The sequence below is a fragment of the Sceloporus occidentalis genome, unplaced genomic scaffold, assembly GCF_023333645.1.
Source record: "Sceloporus occidentalis isolate IW3139 unplaced genomic scaffold, rSceOcc1.0.p SCAF_29, whole genome shotgun sequence".
Lineage (NCBI taxonomy): Eukaryota > Metazoa > Chordata > Lepidosauria > Squamata > Phrynosomatidae > Sceloporus > Sceloporus occidentalis.
The window spans coordinates 5,974,498-5,998,408 of NW_028317009.1; the positions used below are offsets into that span (position 1 = coordinate 5,974,498).

The 23,911-nt window shown below is 45.8% G+C and overlaps 1 protein-coding gene across 1 annotated transcript; it reads left to right on the top strand.

The window, feature by feature from the left end:
* Positions 1 to 1,604: 1,604 nt before the first annotated feature.
* LOC149299215 (tRNA-specific adenosine deaminase 1-like) lies at positions 1,605 to 23,911 on the top strand. Its single transcript, XM_089486668.1, has 10 exons — positions 1,605 to 2,125; positions 8,649 to 8,803; positions 9,697 to 9,753; positions 11,498 to 11,552; positions 11,929 to 12,059; positions 12,335 to 12,866; positions 12,971 to 13,110; positions 13,788 to 13,887; positions 14,016 to 14,102; positions 23,779 to 23,911. Exons 1-10 carry the CDS (start codon positions 1,605 to 1,607, stop codon positions 23,909 to 23,911), a joined length of 1,911 nt encoding a protein of 636 aa, XP_089342794.1.

Sequence of the window (23,911 nt, forward strand, 5' to 3'; positions counted from 1 at the left end):
CTGTTGCTCGCATTTCTTACCTGGCTGCATTGATTTCTCTTTTTGTCCTATATTTGTCCGGCTTTAGACTCTCCTGTTTATTGATCGATACATCAATGACACGTCTGTGAGTCACCTATGGAGACCCTCCACCCTTTAAACATCTGTAGAGAATCACCGCCTGGTCTAATCGCATCTGATCCTAAGCAGAGAGGCTTCTTGTGTGACGACGAACCAAGTCCACCTAAAGCCTTGCTGGACGCCTCTATAATGCCGGGAAATTAAATGGAGCTGAATACCTGGTTCCTCCCAAGCCAAGTCTGGCCACATCCACTTGCCCAAGTTCTAGATTGCCTCTCACCAACAATATCTTGCTTCTAACATTACACGTTTCTACCATCAATCCTGTCTTCTCCAACACTTATGGATATCCATCTCCCAGACCTGTGTTACTAACCCCTCATCATAAAAAGTCTAACCGAAAGACGATGCTCCATCATCCACATGGCTCTCACGCCCCTCACCACCACCTATGTTACCACCTGTGCCATCTGAGCCCCCAAAATTCACTCTAATCCCATATTCTGAGATATATATAGAGATATATATCTATATATATGGCACTATACTATGACATTGCATCATATTCTCATGATACCTACATCACTTGCACCAATTTCCAGAAGCCTCACCAGGTAACAATATGTTCATCGCCAATTACATTCATGCCACTTGCAAGCTTTCTGAGCTCATTCACGGACATTATTCCCCTTATGGTTCTCATTTTATTCTTAACATGTCCCAGGGGTCTTAGCGACCTCTGCCTTTCCTATTTAATTTCTCCGAGTGTCTTTCTGGACAAACCGCGACAACGATTCACTAAGGATACAAGATATCGGTAACGGTAAAATATTACGTATTCGCTGCAGTAAGTGAAATAAAACGCTTTTTGGTTAAAAGGATGCGACCTAAAGTAAACTTTCTGTTTTTACATCTGCTCAGGTAACCGCTGCAGCTGGCCTACAATAACAAATGAAAACTGTCTGGGGTAAATAAAGCATTCTGGAGATAAGAATCTCGTTAGAACGTTAGACGCTGTATATTTACACTTTCTACAGTTTATTAGAAGAGCCACATGTTCCCAAGAAAGATTTTTATATCCCGTTAAAGATTTGACAACGTGTCAAACGCCCCCCATTAACCACATGAGCCTTTCCCCAATCGTTCAGATCTTGACCTGAAGCCCACGAGATTAGCATCCCTTTGGTACTCTGATGTCAGCATGATGTCAGCCTCACCGCCCCCTCCGGGGCACCTGAGGTCCACAAGACATCATTCAGCACCAGATAAAACTTAGACTCAAAGGCAGATAAACGGTTAAAATCGCTGCAAGGAGGAAATAAAGATAAGAAAGTGAAGTCAGCTTTCTGAATAACACATCCTGGTTTATTACATAATTCATGCACTTACCCCACCAACACTCAGTGAACACCTAGTGCTCCCCCGTTGTAGCTATTATTTCTGCCCCCGTCCACCATGTCTTTGCCCCTGTGCTCGGGGGTATAACCGAGGCTTCTCTGCTGTCAGCCCCCGGGGTCCGGGGGAGCTCAGTCCCATAACCCTCCATGCGTGGGTTAGTAACGTCACAGCCCCTGCAAGCTCAGCTGTTACCGAGGCCTGACAGGCGCTTCGGGTTTCATTCAGACACCTTGCCCCGTCTCCCCAGGACACGGCCCCTGCAGAGAGAGTCCGAGGGCCAACCTGTAGGGCCCTTCCGCCTGCACACCGGTCTCTCCCGCCCTCAGCTGCGAGCTCCTGTATCGGAGCCCCCGAGACCGCTCTCCTCTACCTCAATAACTACCCGAGAGGCCTCCGCCTTTTGGCCCAAGTCACCAAGGTGCCCTACCTACCACCCAGTGCCACTGTCACAGCCCCCAGCGCCCGCTCTCACCGCCCGGTGGTGCTGCTCTTTCCTCGGCTCCGGGACACCCAAAATGGCGGCTGTTGGGCCGCAGTACCGCGGCTGCGCGGAAGGATCCCGTCAGGGCCGATTCCGTAAATCCGACCAACGGTTTTATGACACGGAGTCACTGACAAGTAGCCGTCCGGGAAGCCCCGCCAGTCAAAATGATGTACGGAAACCAAGGTATGGCGGCGGGCCGGACCTCTTTGCTTTCGGCGGAGGAACACTAGTGAAGTGTCAAGGGCTGCCAGTGATGACGTCAGCTCAGTGCCCCGTCACTGCCATACCCGGAAGCGAGAGAGGGCGGTGCCCGTGAAGTCACAAGCCACCTGACACCACCACCCAGGGGCCGGGCGGCGTGACGTCACGGGCACCTGTCATTGAGGGTCACCTCTTGCCTCGGTTGCGACTAGTTCCTATCCGGTAGAAGGACCGTGTCCTTTACAGGGATAGGAAATAGCTTGCTCAGTGTGTGTGAGCTATTTTCTATCCAGCAAAATTACCTTTTGCCCCCTAGTGGTCAGGTCCTGTACAGGGATAGGAACTATCCAACTCATGGAAAGAGAGCTAGTTTCTATCCCTGTAAATGACCTTTTGCTCCATCGTGGCCAGGTCCTGTTAAAGGATAGGAACTAGATGGTTCATGGTGAGAAATCTATTTACCATCCAGCTTAAGGACCCTTATCTCTCCAGCTCACGCAGGTCCCTTAAAGGGATAGGAACTAGACGGTTCATACTGAAAAATCTAGTTTCCATCCAGCTAAAGGACTTTTATACCATCAGGTAACAATGGTCCTTTACAAGGATACAATATCTAGTTCTTATACCGCAAAGGGACTCTTATCTCCAGCTCACGCAGGTCCCTTACAGGGATAGGAACTAGACGCTTCATAGTGAGAAATCTAGTTTCCATCCAGCTAAAGGACTTTCATACCAAGGATAACAATCCCTAGTTCTTATAGTGCAAAGGAACTCATATCTCTTGCTCACACAGGTCCCTTACAGGGATAGGAACTAGACGGTTTACGGTGAAAAATCTAGTTTCTATCCAGCTAAAGGACTTTCATACCTCCAGCTCACGCAGGTCCCTTACAGGAATAGGAACTAGACGGTTCATAGTGAGAAATCTTGTTTCCATGGTCAAAAAGGCAAGAAACAAAAAGGCAGAAACATTGTCTATTAGATTTTATTTAATCTAACGCGGTTTCCTAACATACCCATAGATATTCCTAATAATAATTGTTGTGTTAATGGTTACCGAAGTGTCCTTTTTATAACTCCAATTGTCTTCCATCTGTCCTGGATTCACACCTTAACCCTGTGTGGTCCCTAATCACCTGAGCAGGAGAAAGACACAACCAATGGCGCCTTTCTTGGATATTCTCCCTTGTGTATGGCGGTCCGACACACACAGCTGAGCTGTTCCCACTGCCTTTGCACTTGTCCGCTGCACAATACTCCGTGGGCAACAGTTTATGCCTGGCTCCTATTCCAAAAAGCCGCCACCGTGAGGACGTAATCTATTAATCTACCCATGTCACTTAAAAGTTAATGTTTTGTGAGTGGTTGAGATAGACTGTAGAAGAAGAAAACAGTATAAACATCTAGTTAAAGAAAAAAACAAACAAAACAACAAAAAAAAAACCAACTGATTTTTAATTGCAATTCCAGATATATTACATGCGTTATGTTAATTTACCGTATTTTTCGCTCCATAAGACGCAGTTTTTTTCCTCCCAAAGTAGGATGAAAAATCAGCCGCGTCTTATGGAGCGAAGATGCATGCAGGCAGGCAGGCAGGGAGGGGGGGCAACGATATACCGTATTTATCGGCGTATAACACGCACTTTTTTAACTAAAATCCGGAGCTTAAACCCTACCTGCGTGTTATACGCCGATAAATCCGGGGTCGCAACTGAGGCAGGCGGCGGCGGCCGCCAGCAGAGGAGTCCTGGATTTCTGCCAGTCAGGGGGGCCCAAGGGGTGCCGAGCGGTTGCTGAAGACAACCGCTCGGCAACTCTCGGGCCCCTCTGCCTGACAGATATACAGGAATCCTTTGCTGGCGGCAGCCGCCGCCACCGCCGCCTGCCTCAGCGCTTCAACTCCTGTGTTGGAAGCGTTTGTCTCGGGTGCCGGCGCTTTACGCTGGGCGCCGGCATATGACGTCAGACGCCGGCGCTCAGCAGTGAAGCGCCGGCACCCGAGACAAACGCCTCACGCTTCCAACACAGGAGTTTAAGGTAAGTGACCGGGGCGGGGGGGGGGGGGAGATCCTGAGAAGGGGGGGTTAGGGAGTTAGAGGGGAGATCCTGAGAAGGGGGGGTTAGGGAGTTAGAGGGGAGATACTGAGAAGGGGGGTTAGGGAGGGAGGTCTTACTGTGTGTGTCTTACTGTGTGTGTGTGTGTCTTACTGTGTGTGTGTGTGTGTGTCTTACTGTGTGTGTGTGTCTTACTGTGTGTGTGTGTGTGTGTGTGTGTCTCACTGTGTCTGTGTGTGTCTTACTGTGTCTGTGTGTGTCTTACTGTGTCTGTGTGTGTCTTACTGTGTCTGTGTGTGTCTTACTGTGTGTGTCTTACTGTGTTCATAGCTTATTCAGTTATTGTAATAAATATTTTAGCCCATTTTTTAGCTCAAAATATTTTTTCCTTTTTTTTCTCCTCTAAAATCTAGGTGCGTCTTATCAGCAGGTGCGTCTTATAGAGCGAAAAATACGGTAATTATTCGTGAACATATATTATTAGTATTACTATTATTTTGAAACATATACAGCTGTTGCTTTATTTTATCACATTCTCATATACATTGTGAAGGTCTCAATTACAGACATGGCATTTAGTCTATAACAAATGAGTCTATTCACTAAAAAATGATGTGCAGGAGAGTTGAGCGGAGGCGCGAGAGACGCACTTACTGGAACAGAGAGAGACAAAGCGAGACACACTCACTGGCACAGAGAGAGACAGCGAGACACACTCACTGGAACAGAGAGAGAGACTGACTGGCACAGAGAGAGAGAGAGAGAGAGAGACACATACACTCACTGGCACAGAGAGAGACACATACACTCACTGGCACAGAGAGAGAGACACACTCACTGGCACAGAGAGAGAGAGACACACTCACTGACACAGAGAGAGAGAGAGACACACTCACTGGCACAGAGAGAGACACACACACACTGGCACAGAGAGTCTGAGACACTCACTGGCACAAAGAGACACAATCACTGGCACAGAGAGAGACACAATCACTGGCACAGAGAGAGACACAATCACTGGCACAGACAGACAGAGAGAGAGAGAGACTCACTGTGGATTATTTCACAGATTCAAGTTTTCTTCTGCCTCCATAATATTCTGTATTTTCAGGAGTTCTGTTAAAGCTTCATCCTCACATCCCATGTTATTGAAAAAGAAACAGCAGCCCAGCACAGCCCATCTACAGTCCCGCGCTGCTGCTTCTTCTTTTTCCTGTAGTTCTTTGTATCATGTGACCAAACAGTCACATGGTCTGCTGACATCACCAGAGTCCTCCTACTGGGTAGGAACTAGCCGCTACCCTGTTGGAAAGTCGGAGGTGGCGTACCCCGCAGATTGGTGTCTGTAATGGAGGGCGAACAATGCAGGTCGGTCCCGCTAAAGTCACGTAATGCCTCACAGTTCTCCCCTCACGGTGCATTTTAAGGGTGGGAAACTCTGAATACCCCCCGTGCCCCAGCCTGCCGTCATTATATTGCCCTGAGGGCAGTTCTGCAGATCCTGTCTGACTTGGACCTTCAGTTCTGGAAACGTATCATATCTGGTGTCACTTTACTGTGCACAGCGGCGACTCTAGAAACAATATATAGGGGGGGGCACACAAGATACCACAGTCAAACTGGGGGGCATTAATAATTTCCACCATTAAATCATACCACTGAAAAAACACACACACACACACACACACACATATATATATATATATATTGCCAAAAGTAATGTGCTATGGAATGATACTTTTGTTATTGGACAATACAATACTTGATCATTCAACATGGGAAGCCTGAAGACACAATTTAGTACGACTAATCCTTGTAAACCACACAATACCTTAACTTTTCCACTAAATGATTTCAGGGCCTAATATTAGTCCCTGCTGCCGATAGATATATATATAAATATATATATAAATATTAGACCCTGCTGCCGATAGCAGGTATAGATCAACACATTAACACACAAACCCAGCTTTGCATGTATAGATCAATTGAAATTCACTTGTGATCTCAGCACTGAAGGTATATATCAAATAAACAGAATCAGACATACAAATCCTGTATTTGCAGGTATACAATAATAATATATGAAATGTAGCATTGCAGGTATAGATCAAATCAATACATGGAAACAGCACTGCAGGTATTAATCAACTGAACAAGACATACAAACCCTGTATTTGCAGGTATACATAAATAATGTATGGAAACATAGCATAGCAGATATGGATCTACAGAAGAACACACAAACCAAGCTTTGCAGGTAAAAATCAATTGGAATTCACATAAAAACACGGCATTAAAGGTATATTTAAAACCCCCTAAATTACAGGGATAGATCACATAGAACCTGGCCAGCACCCAGATAACACACACAAGATTTGCCATCTTTGTCCCATATACACCCTGCCTGTGCCATCCTGTTCCCCAAGGCTCAAACATCCTGCTAGTGCCATCTTTGCCCTTCCACAATTATACATCTATGATACACACAAACACATTAACTCATGCTCTCCCTTATTCAGACAAATCATCCACATATTAACTCATGCTCTCCCTCATTCAGACAATTCATCCATTTTAAGAAACTACACCCCTTGGAGCTTCAAATGAGGGGCTACATGTCTTTCTAGGACAAAAGTTGAGTGCACAAATAATGATGGAATATGTCTCTTTGGCTTGCGCACTCCAGGTTTGTACTAGAAACACATGCAGCCCCTCATTTGATGCGCCAAGGGATGTCGTTTTTGCAAATGTGTACTTTTTGTGCCATAATTTAACTTCCTACGTGAGCAGTAATGCCACGTCAAGGCTTCAACCCTAATTACTGATCATTCACACGCCTTTCATATCTCCATTCACTCACAGAAGCACACGTCATTCTTTCCATACATTTACTCACAGTAGCACACACCATTCTTTCCCCTTACAATCCCAAAGAAATGATGGTAAAGGGAGAAGAAAAAATCACTTTTACAGCAAAAATAAGTTTTGCAGTAAAAATGCAAGGCGCTGCAGGGATGAGATGGTTACTCACGTACCGCACAGGCTAAATGGCTGATTTTAATAATATTTGCAGTTCATCAGGATTTCAAAAATTGCCTCCCTCTACCGTTGGCTAAATTTAACCCCATGATCAAAGGGATCATGGGATTAAAAATTAGTATCGGCCATTTTTAAAAAGGGAATGTGACTTTTTATAGCTATATGATCGCTGTGGTAACATTGGCTACCACAGTGATCATTTAGCTAGAATACTTCAACTTTTTTTTTTTTTGAAAGTTAAACTACTTTATGTTTAAATAATTTAATTTGGGGGTCTCTAGGCAATTTTGATCTTTTTTTATCTGCCTTTAGAGACCCCCAAATCATTTTTTTTACATTTTTATTTTTTTTAACTTAATATTTTTTGTTCTTTTTTTACAATCTATATACCGTTGTAAAGGTGAGGCGATTACCTTTCCAATGGTATATGTTGGGGGTATGTAGCTGCTTAGATGCCTGAGATACAGGCATCTAAGCAGCATGCCCCCATACCTCTTTAACTGACAATTGTCAGTTGTTAATAAAGTTGCGTGGTGACGTCATCGCGTCATTGCGCGAGACGTCACCGGGCAGATCGGGTGGCCCCGGTGATGCCCTTCAGTGTGAGGGGCAGATCGCCGGGGTAGGTGGTGATGGAGGTCCACAGACCTCCATCAAGGTAAGATAGTGCTAGTGACGGCAAGGTGCCGTTGTTAGCACCTGACTGGGACTGCTAGCGACGGCACCATGCCGTCGTTAGCAGTCAAGGACTGTCCTGGGTGGTTACAAATTCGGCGGGGGAGCAACAGGGGGGGCAAGGAATAACCTATTGCCCCCCTGTAGCGACGCCACTGACTGTGCAATAAGACAGCAGTTGGCTATGACAGGGGTGACCGATACATACGGCTTCAGTATCATTTATTTGCCGATCATCATCCTGCGTGCTGGAGTTTTGCACCTAATACTTGAAATCACATTATTATTATTCAAGTTGGCCGCGTGTTAGTTAGTACGGCTAGGAATTTCACCTATACGTTGCGCAGCTCTGCAAACTATAAATCAATACTACTGTACTCTGAGGGTGGTAGATTAGTGGAAAAGCCACCCAGCAGAAGTGGTAGAGACCAATGCTGTGAGAGAAATTAAACATTTATAAGATCGGTATATGTCTTCTGAGCCTGACGAAACCAACGACTGATTAATATTTTTATAGCAGGAAACTTAAGCAAACTAGATGGCCCGATGGATCTGATCTGCCGGCTAATTCTGTGTGTCTAATTTAAAAATGATTGCATAAGGCATTCGTTTGGCGTACGTGATGTCATTACTGCATGTTTGTATCCACTTCCATAAACTCTCTTTATGGTCATTATAATTGGAGATAGTAATGAAGCCATCGCATTGTATATTTATTTTATCGTTAAAGGCCGTGGACTGCCGATGAGATCGCTGCTTTGAGTTATGAACATTACAGAACCAAGCTACCTAAACAGGGGCTGCCAGACACAAGCAGGGAGTGGACCCTCCTGGCAGCTGTTATACAAGTAGAACTCACACCGGAGAAAGGCGCGACTAAGAAAGGTACGGCTGTCACTTTAGTGAACAAAATGTTACTTCGCGTCCTGGCGAAGCTTTCGTTTACAGACAGCCCTCTGACTTAATCATTCTGATGTCATTCGGCTATTAGATTGTTGTTGCCGTATTTAAAAGATTGAATGACTCAATAGTGGATGCAGTCGCGTCTGTGTAAACTGTTTGGAGGCAAGACTTTTCTTTAATGCATCTGTCAAATCTGTGAACAAAAAGGCGATTATGCCATAAAGTGTGCTGCCTCCCACCTCAAATTATTTTAGTGCTTTAAAATAAGCCAACGAAGCAGCTGCTGTATCTAAAGTGCAATTCAGTTTCTACATAGGGGCAAGATTTTGCCCCCGTTGTGGCGCAGCATCAACCCCGTTAGTTATCTGAATGTGCAGAAGTGCCAATGGGACTATTGAGTATACAAACCCCATTCATTCTGTGGAGCCGTACTACCCAATAGCATCCACTAGATGGTGCTCTCACAGAAGGAATGCCTTTATGTGCTTTTAAGATAAAGAATAATGTAATCATTTATTATCATCGCTAGCAGATTCCATAACGATATTGCAATAGGGGACAACGAACCATTAACATTTACAGTATGCAAAATTGACAATACTATTAACATCTGTTAGTAGCATAGAAGATCTGTATTTGATTATAATTGAGGGTAATAAAGAGATGTTTGGGAGTAGAGAGATTGACCAAATTTATATTTTTGGACCATTTCTAATATTCTGCCAACTAATTAAATTTTTTCATCCAAAATCATTACTTCGATATCATTAAGCTTTTTAGCACATTATTATATATATATGTGTATATTTTGTTTTGATTAATATTATTTAGTTAATATTAAATTTACTATGTTTAACCTTTTTTCCCAATTATAGTGGTTGCTATGGGAACTGGAACTAAATGCATTGGGCAGTCAAAGATACGCAAGACTGGTAAGGACTTCTGTTTTACAGCATTATGCCAGTAGGAGTTGTTTAATGAATACAGTACTTCTCTGATTTTATTAGTGAACATTTATAATGGCTATAGAACTGAAATTTAGAGTTGCACAGGTTTTTTTTGCTGTATTGAACACTCCTAACCTGCCTCTGTCGTAGCACTGGGATTTGATGACCACAAATAACACAAAGTGGTCTCATAAGCAGATTGCTAGGATGATCAGACCTATTGTCAAACTTTGTAGGAATCACTTCTTATATGTAGGAAATGGAAAAGGTGTGTGTGTATCGTACAATAATATACAATATAACAATATTTTGAATTGTCTATATATTTTTTTTTATCGGTTTTACATGGCACATGACGGTGAAGTGCCTATTGTCTTTAAAAATGCTGTGTAGACATAAAACATTTTAGAACGCTGGCCTCCAATTCTCTTCAGCTTCATATTAACAATCTAATTATTCTCGATGAGGGTCGGAAGCATCTTGTTCCGATGTATATTCTGTAGAAAATTGGGCTCGCAAAATAATAAGAATAACAATAATGTAATCAATTTGTAGCCGTCCATGTATGAAGTTTTTACTCATTCTGTAAACAGTGTCTCAACAAAAAGGTGATATTTGTTAACATTTAGGCTAGGTTTCCACTTGGCTTTTTTTTTCTAAAAACGCCCAATAGCGCCACCTGGCGTTTTTTTTTGTGAAAAAACGCTGCAGCCAGATGTTAGCTGTTCTTCAATAGGAAATCGCAGAATGCCATATCCACTTGGCGTGTTTCTGTTTGGCGTATTTCCAGTCCTCTTTGGCGTTTTTCTGCTTTTTTGGGCTCTGTGGCAGTTTTTCAAAATCGCAGCATGTTGACGCTCTGGCGTTTTTTGCAAGGAAATCTTGGCGTTTTTCTCCAATAGAAGTCTATGGGAGAGAAAAAACGCCATGAAAAAGCTATGTGGGTTTATTGCCTTGGCGTTTTTCATGGTGTTTTTTCCACAGTTACAATGCAGAGGATGGACCCGGTATCTGTGTGTCCTATGAGAAATAGGCTGGAAACAAACAGTTTCACACAAAACAAAGTTCATATTGAATTTTACACCATTTGGAACAAACATGCCATTACAAACAAACATACGCGACGCATCAACTGGATCCTGCGTGCCAAAAGCAACAGCAAACAATTTGCACCATCATTTGGGGCCAATCTTCCTAGAGGAGCAGACATTCGGAATAAAGCATGCCTTACAAACCACAGAAAAGTGACAAAAGGGTCCGCCGGGGCGTTTAAGTAGAACTCTACCAAGGAAATGGCATCAGGAGGGGGCAGATACTTGCCATTTATCCTAATCCCTTCTAACTTGTAAAGGCTGGAAAAACTGCCTAAGGTCAAAAAAGCAATTTCCACAGAAAGGCTGAAACGCCAGAAAAAAATCCAGAAAAAACGCCAAAACGCAGGTAAATGCAGTGGCAGTTTTCTTGGCGTTTTTCATCAAGAAAAAAACGCAGGACAAAAACCCAAGTGGAAACCTAGCCTCATGATGGCACTCAGAGCAGTGCATGTACTAATAGTGGGTGATCCCCCTATGGCCTTTCAGTGGTGCAAGAAAAAGGACATTTGAGCAGAAAAGCACAGCTCTTAAAGTTAATTTAATAAGAGTATTTGTCTAAACTACCCCGTGTTTTATGAAGTCTGGGTTCACAACATTCCCTCAATAAAACCTGCATTTTTCCTTTTCTCGTGTAGGCGATGTTTTACAAGACAGTCACGCAGAAATAATTGCAAAGAGGAGCTTTCAGAGGTAGGAATTCTTTATTGTGCATCATTATTATTCGGGCTTGATGAACGTCACGGAAAATGAAAGACAATATTGTTAGACTAGGAGAGAGAGGAGGAGATTAACGACAAACCATCTATTGACAAGATAACAAGCTTCTGCGTTCTTGTTAGTATTACATTTAATTCCTTTTTATTTTCTAGATGTTTGGAACCCATTACGATTACATATTTGTATAAAGTTCTTTAATGTGCTGAGCATCAGGGGAGAGTCATCTCGTCTCTGGTGTCTTCTTTTGTCTCAGGAAATCTCTACCATTGATGACCTCCATGTTCTTGCATTTTTTGCACCTATTATATTGTCATTTTACTATTAAGCTGATGGTTGTTTCTTTGGGCAGGTATCTCCTACACCAACTATCTTTGACAATGTCAAAGGTCCCAGACTGTGTGTTTATTCCGGGTTCTGAAGAAGGGAAATGGATATTAAAGCCAGAGATCTCCTTTGTGTTTTTTACTAGCCATACCCCATGTAAGTATTAGTTAGAAGGGTAATTTAATACCCTATTGTGCTCTGTCAATAATTATGGTGCATTGTCTTTTGTTTATTTCTTGGTGATTAAATATATCAAGTAACTTTTCTTGGGCTAAACCGCCATTCATGCAATGCTCCATGGGATGCAGTGACGACATCTCCAACACAATGGGAAGGTTTCACGTATGCACGAGGTATTGACATTGCTTCTCCGTATGACTACTTGCCTTGTAAAATGAATTTGATTCTCCTTTTTTTTTTTTTTACTTTAGGTGGAGATGCCTCCATAATACCTATGCTTGCCATTGAGGATCAGCTTTTTCCAACAATAACATCAGAGAGTTATGGAGAAAATCCAGGTGACACCATCAACGTACCCGGCCACTACAAAAGGAAGAGGAATGGTGACGACCTCTGTACCACAAATAAGAAGTTCAAACGTGATGATGGAGAGACGGCAAAAGGGGCTGAACCTCCTCACCAAGAAAACAAGGTTTCTGATCCAGTGCCCTTGGCGGTAGCGGATGTGTACAGGACTGGGGCAAAGTGTGTCCCAGGAGAGACTCAGGACAGTCGTAACTCGGGGGCTGATTATCACTGCGTTGGGGTTCTCCGGATCAAACCAGGCCGCGGGGACCGTACTTTGTCGATGTCGTGCAGTGATAAGATGGCTCGTTGGAATGTGCTTGGCTGCCAGGGAGCTCTCCTCATGCACTGCCTGCAGAGGCCTCTCTATCTGTCTGCGGTTGTGGTCGGAAAGTGTCCATTCAGCCAAGGTGCTATGGAGCGAGCTCTTGTCAACAGGTAATATATGGACCAAAATGCACTGTGCCATATTATTATTTATTAAGTTCTACGCACAGAACACAGGTCAGGGAGCGTGACTTGACCTTTTTCTTATTTTTCAGGTGCCTTAACGTGGCATCACTGCCAGAGGGATTTCGGATAGAAAAGGTGCAAATCTTGCAGTCAAAATTGCATTTTCATCATGGAAGAGATGCGCTTATGGAAAAGGGCTGCACCAGAAAACTTGTTCCATGCGGGGCAGGTGAGACAATCTTTTGCTGGCCATCGTATTTAAGCCCAAAATAGTATCAAAATCTCACCTGACACCCAATCAATATCATAATTAACACAGGATTATCCATATAACGAGACGGGCCTTTTACCGGATCCTTGTGTCTGCATTTGGAGAAGCATTTGGATAATTGCTAAAGATGCATTTCCTCAGGTTTTTATCCCAGTACATGCGCAGAAAGGCCTTCACAGTCTAGCAGGTTCTTCCCTGGCACTCTTTACCCTCTCTGTGGGTTATTACTATCACACAGTCTCTCCATCTTTCGGTTTGACTAATATTGTCATAGTGGTAATGTGCAGCATTAACTGCGTATTAAGGGTTAGGTTCTAGCCCTTCTTCTAAGTTTATGTAATTGAAGACAAGACTTTTAACTCATTAAAACTGAGCAAACATCAAAAGAATGGTCTTTCGCTTGCTATTTAATCTGGAAGCTGGCAGTTATACAGCTATTATTATTTAACTGGAGTCCTGCAGGCTGGATAAAACTTCAGATTTTTTTTTTTATTTTTTTTTACTTTTCTATGCAGATAAATATATGCTTATCCTTTTATGTTCCATTTTTTTTCTTGTTACATGCGCCCTGTCCTAGAATGTCAATCAGTTTTACTTCCTTTGGCAGCCTGACTCTCTTCAAACATTTTCTGCAGCTGTTAGCTGGAGCGCGGTGCCACACCAGCCGCTAGACGTCACGGCAAATGGCTACAGGCAAGGGACAACCAAAAAGGCGATCGGAAGCCCACAGTCCAGGTAAGAAGAACAAAACCAGTTTAAACCCCAAGTATCCTGAAAACTATACATGTATCACAAGTCCTGTATTTAACATTCAAGAAAAGAAATAAACGGCAGAGGTGGCTGACTATTCCCATCTTCCGCAGGTCACGGATCTGTAAAGCAGAGCTGTTTGCGGCATTCCGGCAGCTGGTTCAGACATTTGCACCGGAGCAGCTCTCTAAGTCCCTCAGGTAAAGCAACCAGTGAAGCACACAGGGTGCTTATTCGCTTAACTAGGCGATGAGGAGAGAGAAAACGTTTGAGCCAGTGAAGTTCACAGTATAGACAGCGAGATGAACTATTCCTTGGCTCATGGTTCGGTGAATAAGCCCCGATGATTGTCTGCATGTGTATTATTTGTTTATATAGCGCCATCATATTCCAGTGCAGTGTACAATGAAAATCACGTGCATAGGATGCATATTATCTGGTGTTTTGTTGCATGCTCTTCAGTAAAGGGAGTTTTGTGTGTTTCCCCCAACAAACCTGTCAGTAAATTAATGCGTAAGTACACAATTATGTATGCGTAATGGGCATCGATACTAATGTCTTTTACATAGATCATTAGTTACTACTAAACTAAATCACTATCTCATGGCAGGGAGATTTATTTGGAAAAAGCCAGCATGCATCTGGCTAACATCGGGAACGTTTAATCATGGAATGTAACCCAGACTTGGTGAATACGGTGGCAGAACAGGAGCTCTTGTACACGATTTCAGTTAGTATGTGTTTTCTGAAGATGGTATAGAGCAGGGGTTCTCAAACTGCGGCCCTCCAGCTGCTGCAGGACTACATCTCCCATACTCCTCAGCCAGCCCCTTAGCTGAAGGAGCATTATGGGAGATGTAGTCCTGCAGCAGCTGGAGGGCCGCAGTTTGAGAACCCCTGGTATAGAGACTTAACTTAATCTTAAACTTTGCTAAGTGTGTTGTTCAGTAATGGGCAATAACGGAACAAATGATATCAAATAAACGCCGAAATCATACGTGGGAAGGTGCAATGAAACAGCGTTAAAGCTGGTTTTGGATTTAAATGGGATGTGACATGTTTGGTGGCTAATGTGTACAGGCAGGCACGGAGGCAGTGTGTGCATCTAATATCTGTTAGATAAGGACTGTTCAGAGGAGATCAACGGCCGATCCGCCCTCAGGTGTGCAGGATCATCCTTGTTAATGTATGAATGTCATGTTGTTAATGTATGATGTCGCAATTATGTACAGTGTAGGAATATACACTACTTTTGAGCGCTTTTTCCCCAAATTAGTCTCCAGTGATTAAACACGACCACTCCTAGGTTTCTCGCTGGCTGCAGTCACGCTTTGTCCCGCTGCCAGGAAATATTGTCTAATGTCTGCAAATGTTTCCAGCTCTTGTGTGGAGCTCTCGGACCATGTTTCATGAATGAACCTTCTATTGCCAGGAGAACACATCTGATTTCAGAGCACCGTAAAAACAAACAATTTACTTAGTCCCCGGTAAGCTGGCCTCGCCCTCACGGATACTCCGCTGCGGGATTTATTGCCTATGTACCGCATCCAAAATTGGAGACTAATGTGCAAATGACAGCATTAAGTTGTAGCTTCACCCCAAACCTACATCGAATGTATCGACCAATCTGGATGTTGTCCGTGCCACTTACTTATGCCACGTAACTGTTACGGTCAGGTAGACGAGGGATCCAACAATGCAGGTAAGCACAGCTAAAGAAAGTCCAGAACACAGTCCGAGGTCGAGGGCAACAGCAGGCAGCAAGGTCAAAAAACAATCCGAGGTCAGGGCAGGTAGATCAGGTGCAAAAACGGTAAACAGGTCCGGGTTCGTAGGCAGGCAGAGAAGAATCGTGGTCGTTTAAACAGGCAAGAGGTCGGTACACAAGGCAGAGATCAAGTAGAACGAGAAAATAGCACACCCAACGCTAGATAACGCTTAGAACGGGCAAAGACAAGGCAAACAAATGAGGTTTATATAGAAAAAGGAAACACTCACGTCATCAGCCGCGCCGTAGAGCGTGTCGCGCCCTAAATTGATATCAGGTGCGTTTGCTGGTCCCACCACTAGATGGCGCACTTCCGTCGTGTTCCCGGCGTGTGCGCGCGGCCACGCGCCGTGAGCGGGTGCGCGCGCCCGAAGAAGCAGGACTGCAAGCCTCCCGAGTGACCGCGGCAGGACCGGAGGAGGAGACGCCGACGTCGGGGGATCCAGCGTGTGCGGCCGAGGTAAGTGCCGCAGCGGCACGCGTAACCCGTCGGCAACTCGCGTGTGGGACGGAGGTGGGGTTGCCGGCGCCCGGCGAGCCGGCGTGAGCAGCCGGAGAGCGAGCCGTGGCGGCGGCGCGCGTGACAGTACCCCCCCCCCCCTCCAGGAGCGCGACGGAGAAGGACGAAGAGGGCAAAGCGCATGGAAGCGAGCGACGCAACGGGGAGCGTGAACGAAGCGAGCAGGCACCCACGTCCGCTCTTCAGGACCGTACCCCTTCCAGGCAACAAGGTACTGGAGTCCATTCTGTACCCAACGGGAATCGAGGATCCGATCAACGACATACTCGTCATGCCCCTGGACGACAAGCAGAGCGGGAGGCTGGAAAGGAACGGAGTGCTGGTTGGAGACGTAAGGCTTGAGCAGGGAGACGTGAAAGGACCGAGGAATCCGCATAGTAGGAGGGAGGTCGAGGGACACGGACACGTCGTTAAGCCGCTTACTGATGCGAAAGGGCCCAATAAAACGGGGACCCAAGGACCTGGACGGTTGGCGCAAGCGGATGTTGCGAGTCGACAACCATACCCTGTCACCCACTTTGTAATCCGGGGGAGACGATCGTTTGGCGTCAGCAGCCCGCTTACAGCGATGCTGGGCATTGGAGAGGACAGTACGAAGGGCGCTCCAATGTCTACGCATGTCAGCCACCCGACGATCGACTGCCGGCACAGCAGAGGAGGAACGAGAAGACGGAGGAGGCAGGATCACCGGGTGGTAACCCAACGCAGCAAAGAACGGGGTACTGCCGATGGATTCGTGCAGGGACCCGTTGTACGTCATCTCAGCGAGCGGGAGGAGAGATGCCCAGTTGTCTTGACGTACATTGCTGTACATCCTCAGGTATTGCTTGAGGGTTTGGTTCGTTCTTTCCGTTTGCCCATTGGTCTGTGGGTGGTAGGCAGACGACAAGTGGAGTTGTATCCCGAGCTTACGGCAAAGGTGTTTCCAATAGCTGGATACGAACTGCGTGCCTCGATCGGACACCATGTGTAGAGGAAGGCCGTGTATGCAGACAATGTCTTTGATGAAGATGTCGGCCAGTTGCATAGAGGAAGGCAGGCACGGCAAAGGGATAAAGTGGGCCTGCTTGGAGAAGCGATCAACAACCACCAGGATGGTGGTGTTTCCTTGGGACCTAGGTAGATCCACAACAAAGTCCAGAGAGACGTGTGTCCAGGGAGCCGTAGGAACGGGAAGTGGATGCAGGAGACCTTGTGGACGCGTCCGGGGGGACTTCTGTCGTGCACATGTATGACAGGCAGCGAGATAGGACCGGATATCCATGGCCAGGGACGGCCACCAGAAGGAACGACGGATGAGGAACATCGTTTTCCGGAAGCCAGAGTGACCCGCCAGCAGGGAATCGTGACCCCAGCGAAGGACGTTCGTGCGATATTTGGGAGGCACATGGAGACGACCTGGAGGAGGACGTTCATTGGACGGAATGGTCCTTTGGGACATACGGATTCGACTCATCGTGTGGGTAGACAAGCTGGCGATGAGCCGCGTTGAGGGTATGATGGGGTCATCGCAGCGCCGATCGTGTTGATAATCGAATTGACGGGGTAGAGCGTCAGCCTTGATGTTCTTGGTTCCTGGCCTGTAGGTGATGTAGTAGTTAAAACGTGTGAAAAATAGCGACCACCGTGCCTGGCGAGGACATAACCGTTTAGCACCTTCGATGTACGCAAGGTTCTTGTGGTCTGTCACAACGACCACGGGTGGTGCGGTGCCTTCCAGTAGGTGACGCCACTCCTCAAATGCCATTTTGATGGCCAGGAGCTCACGGTTGCCGACGTCATAGTTCTGTTCGGCTGCGGAAAAGCGCTTGGAGAAGAAGGCACAGGGATGGTATTTCGTGGTTTGTTCTTTGCGTTGTGACAATATAGCCCCGGCACCGGTTTCAGAGGCATCGACCTCCAGGAGATATTGTTTTGTTGGATCCGGACGTAGAAGGACAGGAGCCGAGATGAAGGCTTGTTTCAGGTTGTCAAACGCCTTTCTGGCTTCTTGGGTCCATAGGGTAGGATCAGCCCCCTTTTTTGTCATGGCGGTGATGGGAGCCGCTATGGCGGAGTAGTTCCGGATGAAGCGCCGGTAGTAATTGGCAAAGCCAAGGAACCGTTGGATGGCTTTGAGTGTACGAGGGAGAGGCCATGCTGTGATGGCCTCGAGTTTAGCCGGATCCATATGGAGACCGTCGGAGGAGACGATATATCCAAGGAAGGGCAGACTGGTTTTCTCGAAGGCGCATTTCTCTGCCTTGGCGTACAGACTGTTCTCTCGTAGTCTCTGTAACACGGCCCTCAGATGATGTCGATGGGATTCAAGCGTAGGAGAATACACGAGGATGTCATCCAAGTACACGATGACGTGGGACAGGAGCATATCCCTGAAAACGTCATTGACGAAGGCCTGAAATATAGCAGGGGCGTTACATAACCCGAAGGGCATAATGGTGTACTCGTAATGCCCGAATCTGGTGTTGAACGCCGTCTTCCATTCGTCCCCGGACTTGACACGGATTAAATTGTACGCACCCCTGAGATCCAACTTGGTAAAGATCTTCGCTCCTTTTAGGAGGTCATAGATCTCCGTGATGAGGGGAAGCGGGTAACGATTCTTTATGGTGATGCGATTCAACCCCCTGTAGTCTATGCATGGCCGCAATGAGCCTTCCTTTTTGGCCACGAAGAAAAAAACGGCACCAGCAGGGGATGAGGACGGACGAATGAAGCCTTTTTCCAGGCTTTCTTTGATGTACTGTTCCAAAGCCTTGTTCTCAGGTTCAGACAGCGGATAGGTGCGGCCCCGTGGTGGATCGGAGCCTGGCAACAGGTTGATGGCGCAATCGTAGGCCCGACGTGGAGGTAGTCTCTCCGCGTCTTTTTTGGAGAACACATCCAAATAGTCCCAGTAGTGTCTTGGGACAAGAGACCTGGGGTCAGTAGGAGCGATCTCGAGTATGAGATTGAAGCGTCGACAGGGTATAATGCAGTGCTTGACACACTGGTGGCTCCACGATAGGATCTCGCCTCTTTGCCAGTCTATGATCGGGTTGTGGTGACGGAACCACGGATATCCCAGGATAAGAGAGGCATGAGGTGAGTTGATTAATTCAAACGTGAGTCGTTCCTGGTGAGTGACCCCTACTCGTAGGGTCAATGGTTCGGTCTCTTGAGTGACGATCCCTGTTCCCAAAAGAGAGCCGTCGACAGAAGCCACCAGAGAGGGTGCTTCCTTGGTGCGGAGTGGTATGCGATGTGTCAGTGCCCATTGCTGGTCCATAAAAATGCCAGCCGCTCCGGAATCGAGGAAGGCCCGAGTGGCCACGGAGTGGTTTTCCCAACGGAGCGTTATGGGTACTGTCATGCATGTATTGGGAGGAATAGGGAAACGGCGTGCGCTTAGGGAGCTTCCTCCTGTGGTCCTTAAGCGTTCTCTTTTACCAGTCTGAGGGGACAGGTAGGCAACAGGTGATCGGCTTGACCACAATAGAGACAGAGTCCTTGTGTTCTTCTGTATCTTTTCTCGGCCTCGGAGAGTTTGCGGACGGCCCCTATTCCCATGGGCTCATCTGAAGCGGAGACGGACGGAGGAGGAGACAAAGAAGGTCTTGTGGGTCCTGGAGTGTAGGACCCAGGTCTTTTTTCTCTGTTGTGTTCTGATGTCCTTTCCTGGATCCGTTTGTCCACCCTGAGACAGAGGGCGATGTACTCTTCGAGATCCGTAGGTGTGTCGTGGTACACGAGGGCGTCTTTGATTTTTTCGTTGAGTCCTTTTCTGTAGGCGGCCTTGAGGGCGCCTTCTTCCCAGTTGGTCTCATGGGCTAGGGTGCGAAACTCCACGGTGTATTGGACCAAGGTTTTACGGCCTTGCTGGAGTTCAAGCAGGGAGGACTCGGCTGTCTCCTTACGACCCGGAGCATCAAAGACGTTCGTATGGATTCCATAAAAGCGGGACAGTCCTCAAGAAGATAGGATTCTTGCTCCACCAGAGGTGAGGCCCACAGCAATGCATCACCCTTAAGTAGGGATATGATAAAGGATACTCTCTTGGATGATGTTTGGAACGCCTGGGGATGGTTTCGGAAGTGGAGCATGCACTGGTTGAGGAAACCGCGACATTCCTTCGGGTCCCCGGAATACTTCTCGGGTAGCGGGAACCTAGCAACAGCCCCCATGCCCTCGTGGGAGACCTCCCTATGAACCGACGGGAGGGCGATCAGAGAACGCAGAAGATCAGTCATGGCGTCGACCTTTTGTTCCAGCGTTTGGAGCTGTGTAGCCTGCGCGGCAAGACGCTGGTCTTGGAGGTCCTGCCGGGCTTGCAGCCGTGCCATATCCGCGGGATCCATGTATGGCCCGTTCTACTGTTACGGTCAGGTAGACGAGGGATCCAACAATGCAGGTAAGCACAGCTAAAGAAAGTCCAGAACACAGTCTGAGGTCGAGGGCAACAGCAGGCAGCAAGGTCAAAAAACAATCCGAGGTCAGGGCAGGTAGATCAGGTGCAAAAACGGTAAACAGGTCCGGGTTCGTAGGCAGGCAGAGAAGAATCGTGGTCGTTTAACCCCTTCGCGACCTTTGCCGGTTCAGGACCGTCATGACAAGAAGGTCACTAAATGACCTTTGACGGTCCTGAACCGTCAAAAAATTAAATAAGCTTAGAAAGTGATCAACGATCACTTTCTTCGCTTAAACGGCGTTACTGTAATGCCTCGATGTCGAGGCATTCAGTAACGCCGAGATCGGCATCGGGGGCCATGTCTGGCCCCTCCCCGGGGCGTCAACAGCCGCCATACATTGTATGGCGGCGGACGCCCGTTTTAAAAGCGTTTAGGAGGCATCCAGCGACACCAAACACTTACCTTTGGATGGGCTGTGACCGCTCCGGAGAGCGGTCACAGCCGCAGCTGCCGGTGATCTTCGCCATCAGCAAGATGGCGGCGGCCCGGGGAAAAAAACAATAAAGAAGAAAGAGTTCGCTAGACGGTCTCCTGACCCTCTAGAGAACTCTGGCTCCACTTGCAGGTTGAATACAGGTACTGCATTAAACCAAGCAAGTCAATGGAACCCAGCTTTCTAATCACTATGTGATTAGTAAAATATTCAAAAAAAAAATGTGCTAACATTTAAAAATAATTATGCAGTGATGTCACTTGATGAACCATCCAGTACCAGCAAAATGTGTAAAAAAAATATAAAAAAAGTATTAAAATAAAAAAATAAAGTTTATTATTTTGAGCAAGTGCTAAAATTTCTCAAAAATCTCACAAAGAGTTAAAATAAAAGCACTTCAAATACCCAAGGGGTGTCTAATATATAAAAAAATGGCTGATGGGGTAAATTGGAGTGGCCGAGCTCAAAGATAGGGCATAGGTACAGACTGACCAAAATGGAGAAAAAAAGCGCACTTCCCAAATGTGGCATTTTAAATCTCAAACAACCCGACAAACCCATGCATGTCGGGTATCACTGCACTCAGGAGATGTTCCTGAACACACATTGGGGTGTTGTTTGACAGTGGCATATACCAGAACCTGTATATCTATAACTAAAGTACAATTTGTGTGAAAAAAAAATAAAAAAAATTACTATTACAAAGTTTGACAAAGTGTAGTTCTATAATTGGTGCATGGAAAGGGTTAAAATAACAGCATTTGGAATACCCTGGGGTGTCTAGTTTTGAAAAATATATGGTTTGAATGGGTTAAATTGAGTTAACCCGCGTCAAAGATATTCCAAAGAGGAGATGGAGGCAGACTGACCAGATTTGTTAAAAAAGATTTGGAAATCATAAAACGCTGCTTGTACTTATTGCCCTATAACTTACAAAAAACAGCAAAAAAACATAAAAACATTGGGTATTTCTAAACTCAGGACAAGTAGTAGAATCTATTTAGCTAGTTTTTTTACTTGCTTTTTTAGGTGAGTAAAAGATTTTTCAAATAAAAAATTTTCACCATGTTTTTTATTTTTTTTTATAGTAAATAAGATGATACGATCAAAATAATGGTATCTGAAGAAAGCCCATCTTGTCCTGAAAAAAAACAATATATAACTTATGTGGGTACACTAAATGGGTGAGGAGAAAATTACAGCTGAACACAAGCACCACAAAAGTGTCAAAACAGCCTCGGCCCCACAGGGTACAAAACTAAAAATGAGCCCGGTTCTTAAGGGGTTAAACAGGCAAGAGGTCGGTACACAAGGCAGAGATCAAGTAAAACGAGAAAATAGCACACCCAACGCTAGATAACGCTTAGAACGGGCAAAGACAAGGCAAACAAAAGAGGTTTATATAGAAAAAGGAAACACTCACGTCATCAGCCGCGCCGTAGAGCGCGTCGCGCCCTAAATTGATATCAGGTGCGTTTGCTGGTCCCACCGCTAGATGGCGCACTTCCGGCGTGTGCGCGCGGCCACGCGCCTGGAGCGTGAGCGGGTGCGCGCGCCCAAAGAAGCCGGCGAGCCGGCGTGAGCAGCCGGAGAGCGAGCCGTGGTGGCGGCGCGCGTGACAGTAACTAATACACACAGTAGAAGAGTTGCCATTTATTTTGTCATGGTACTGGTTGCAAAAACGTTGTTCTTGAGGACAGGAAGGGTATGAGCCATGTCCACATTAATAAAGGGAGCGTGTTTCTGTTATAGATATGTTTTATAAGATTTGTAGGTTTTATTTATTTCCTAATTTTTTGTTCTTGTTCGGCGTTATGAAGGACGAATCCCAGTAAGCTTTCCTTGCTGTAACAGCTTGAGTGCATGCTTTATACTAGACCAGCTTGACCCCTTAGGAGGAACTTACCAAGCTTGGCCTTTCATAATGCATTGGAAGGTTGGTGAGTTAAATCTCCCTCTTCGGCGGTGTTGTTTACACAGGAGCGTTATCTCCGAGTGCTCACAGTTTCTAACAAGGGGTGTTTAATCTCACAATGGAAGGGCCATTACCTGCCGGGATGCCATTATCTTTGATCCTGAAGCCACTTCCAGGCACGTCCTTTGTAAACAGTCTGCCGGAGGAGATGCGCTGCTCTCAGATACCGTATAGAATGCAGCTGTTCCTTTTAAGGTTGGGTCTTCTAAACAAATTTGCTCGGCTTAGCGTTTGGGTCATGTATTATCCCTTTTATTACTTATATAGATAACAATATTTGCTGATGTTCCAATCTACAGGAAAAGTACATGGCGGTATTAACACACTGTTTTTTTTCAAGCCAACATAGAAAAAGGTGTAAAGTTGCATAAGCTTTCGGGTCCTCGGAGGGCATCTTTTTCAAGTGGAATACAATTCCTCGTTACATTTCTTTAGATGTCAGTTTGTCTAACCACACATACAGAGTGGACCTAAAAAAAGGAATGCGTTGACTGTATGTAGAGGTATCTGCTGTATAAACCCTACAATTCTTCGTTAACGTTCTATTTCTTTACAGGCTTTGCAGATTTTGAAGTACATATTTAATTTTACAAAGGATTAATTACCGCAAATGGTTTTTTTTTTATTCCTGTAGGTATCTGTATTACTGTAATTGTGAGGAGACATTTATTTTCTAATGCTGTTCTCTAAAGGTGCTGTATGTAACGTCATGTATGCTCTGCTTAACCTTAGCGTTGGAGAACTGAAGACATATTGCGATTACAAAGAGGCAGCCACCACTTACCAGGAAGCCTGGAGGCAGTTACGGGAACAAACTTTCACATCATGGATCCAAACGCCGCGTGATTACCTTCTGTTTACCTGA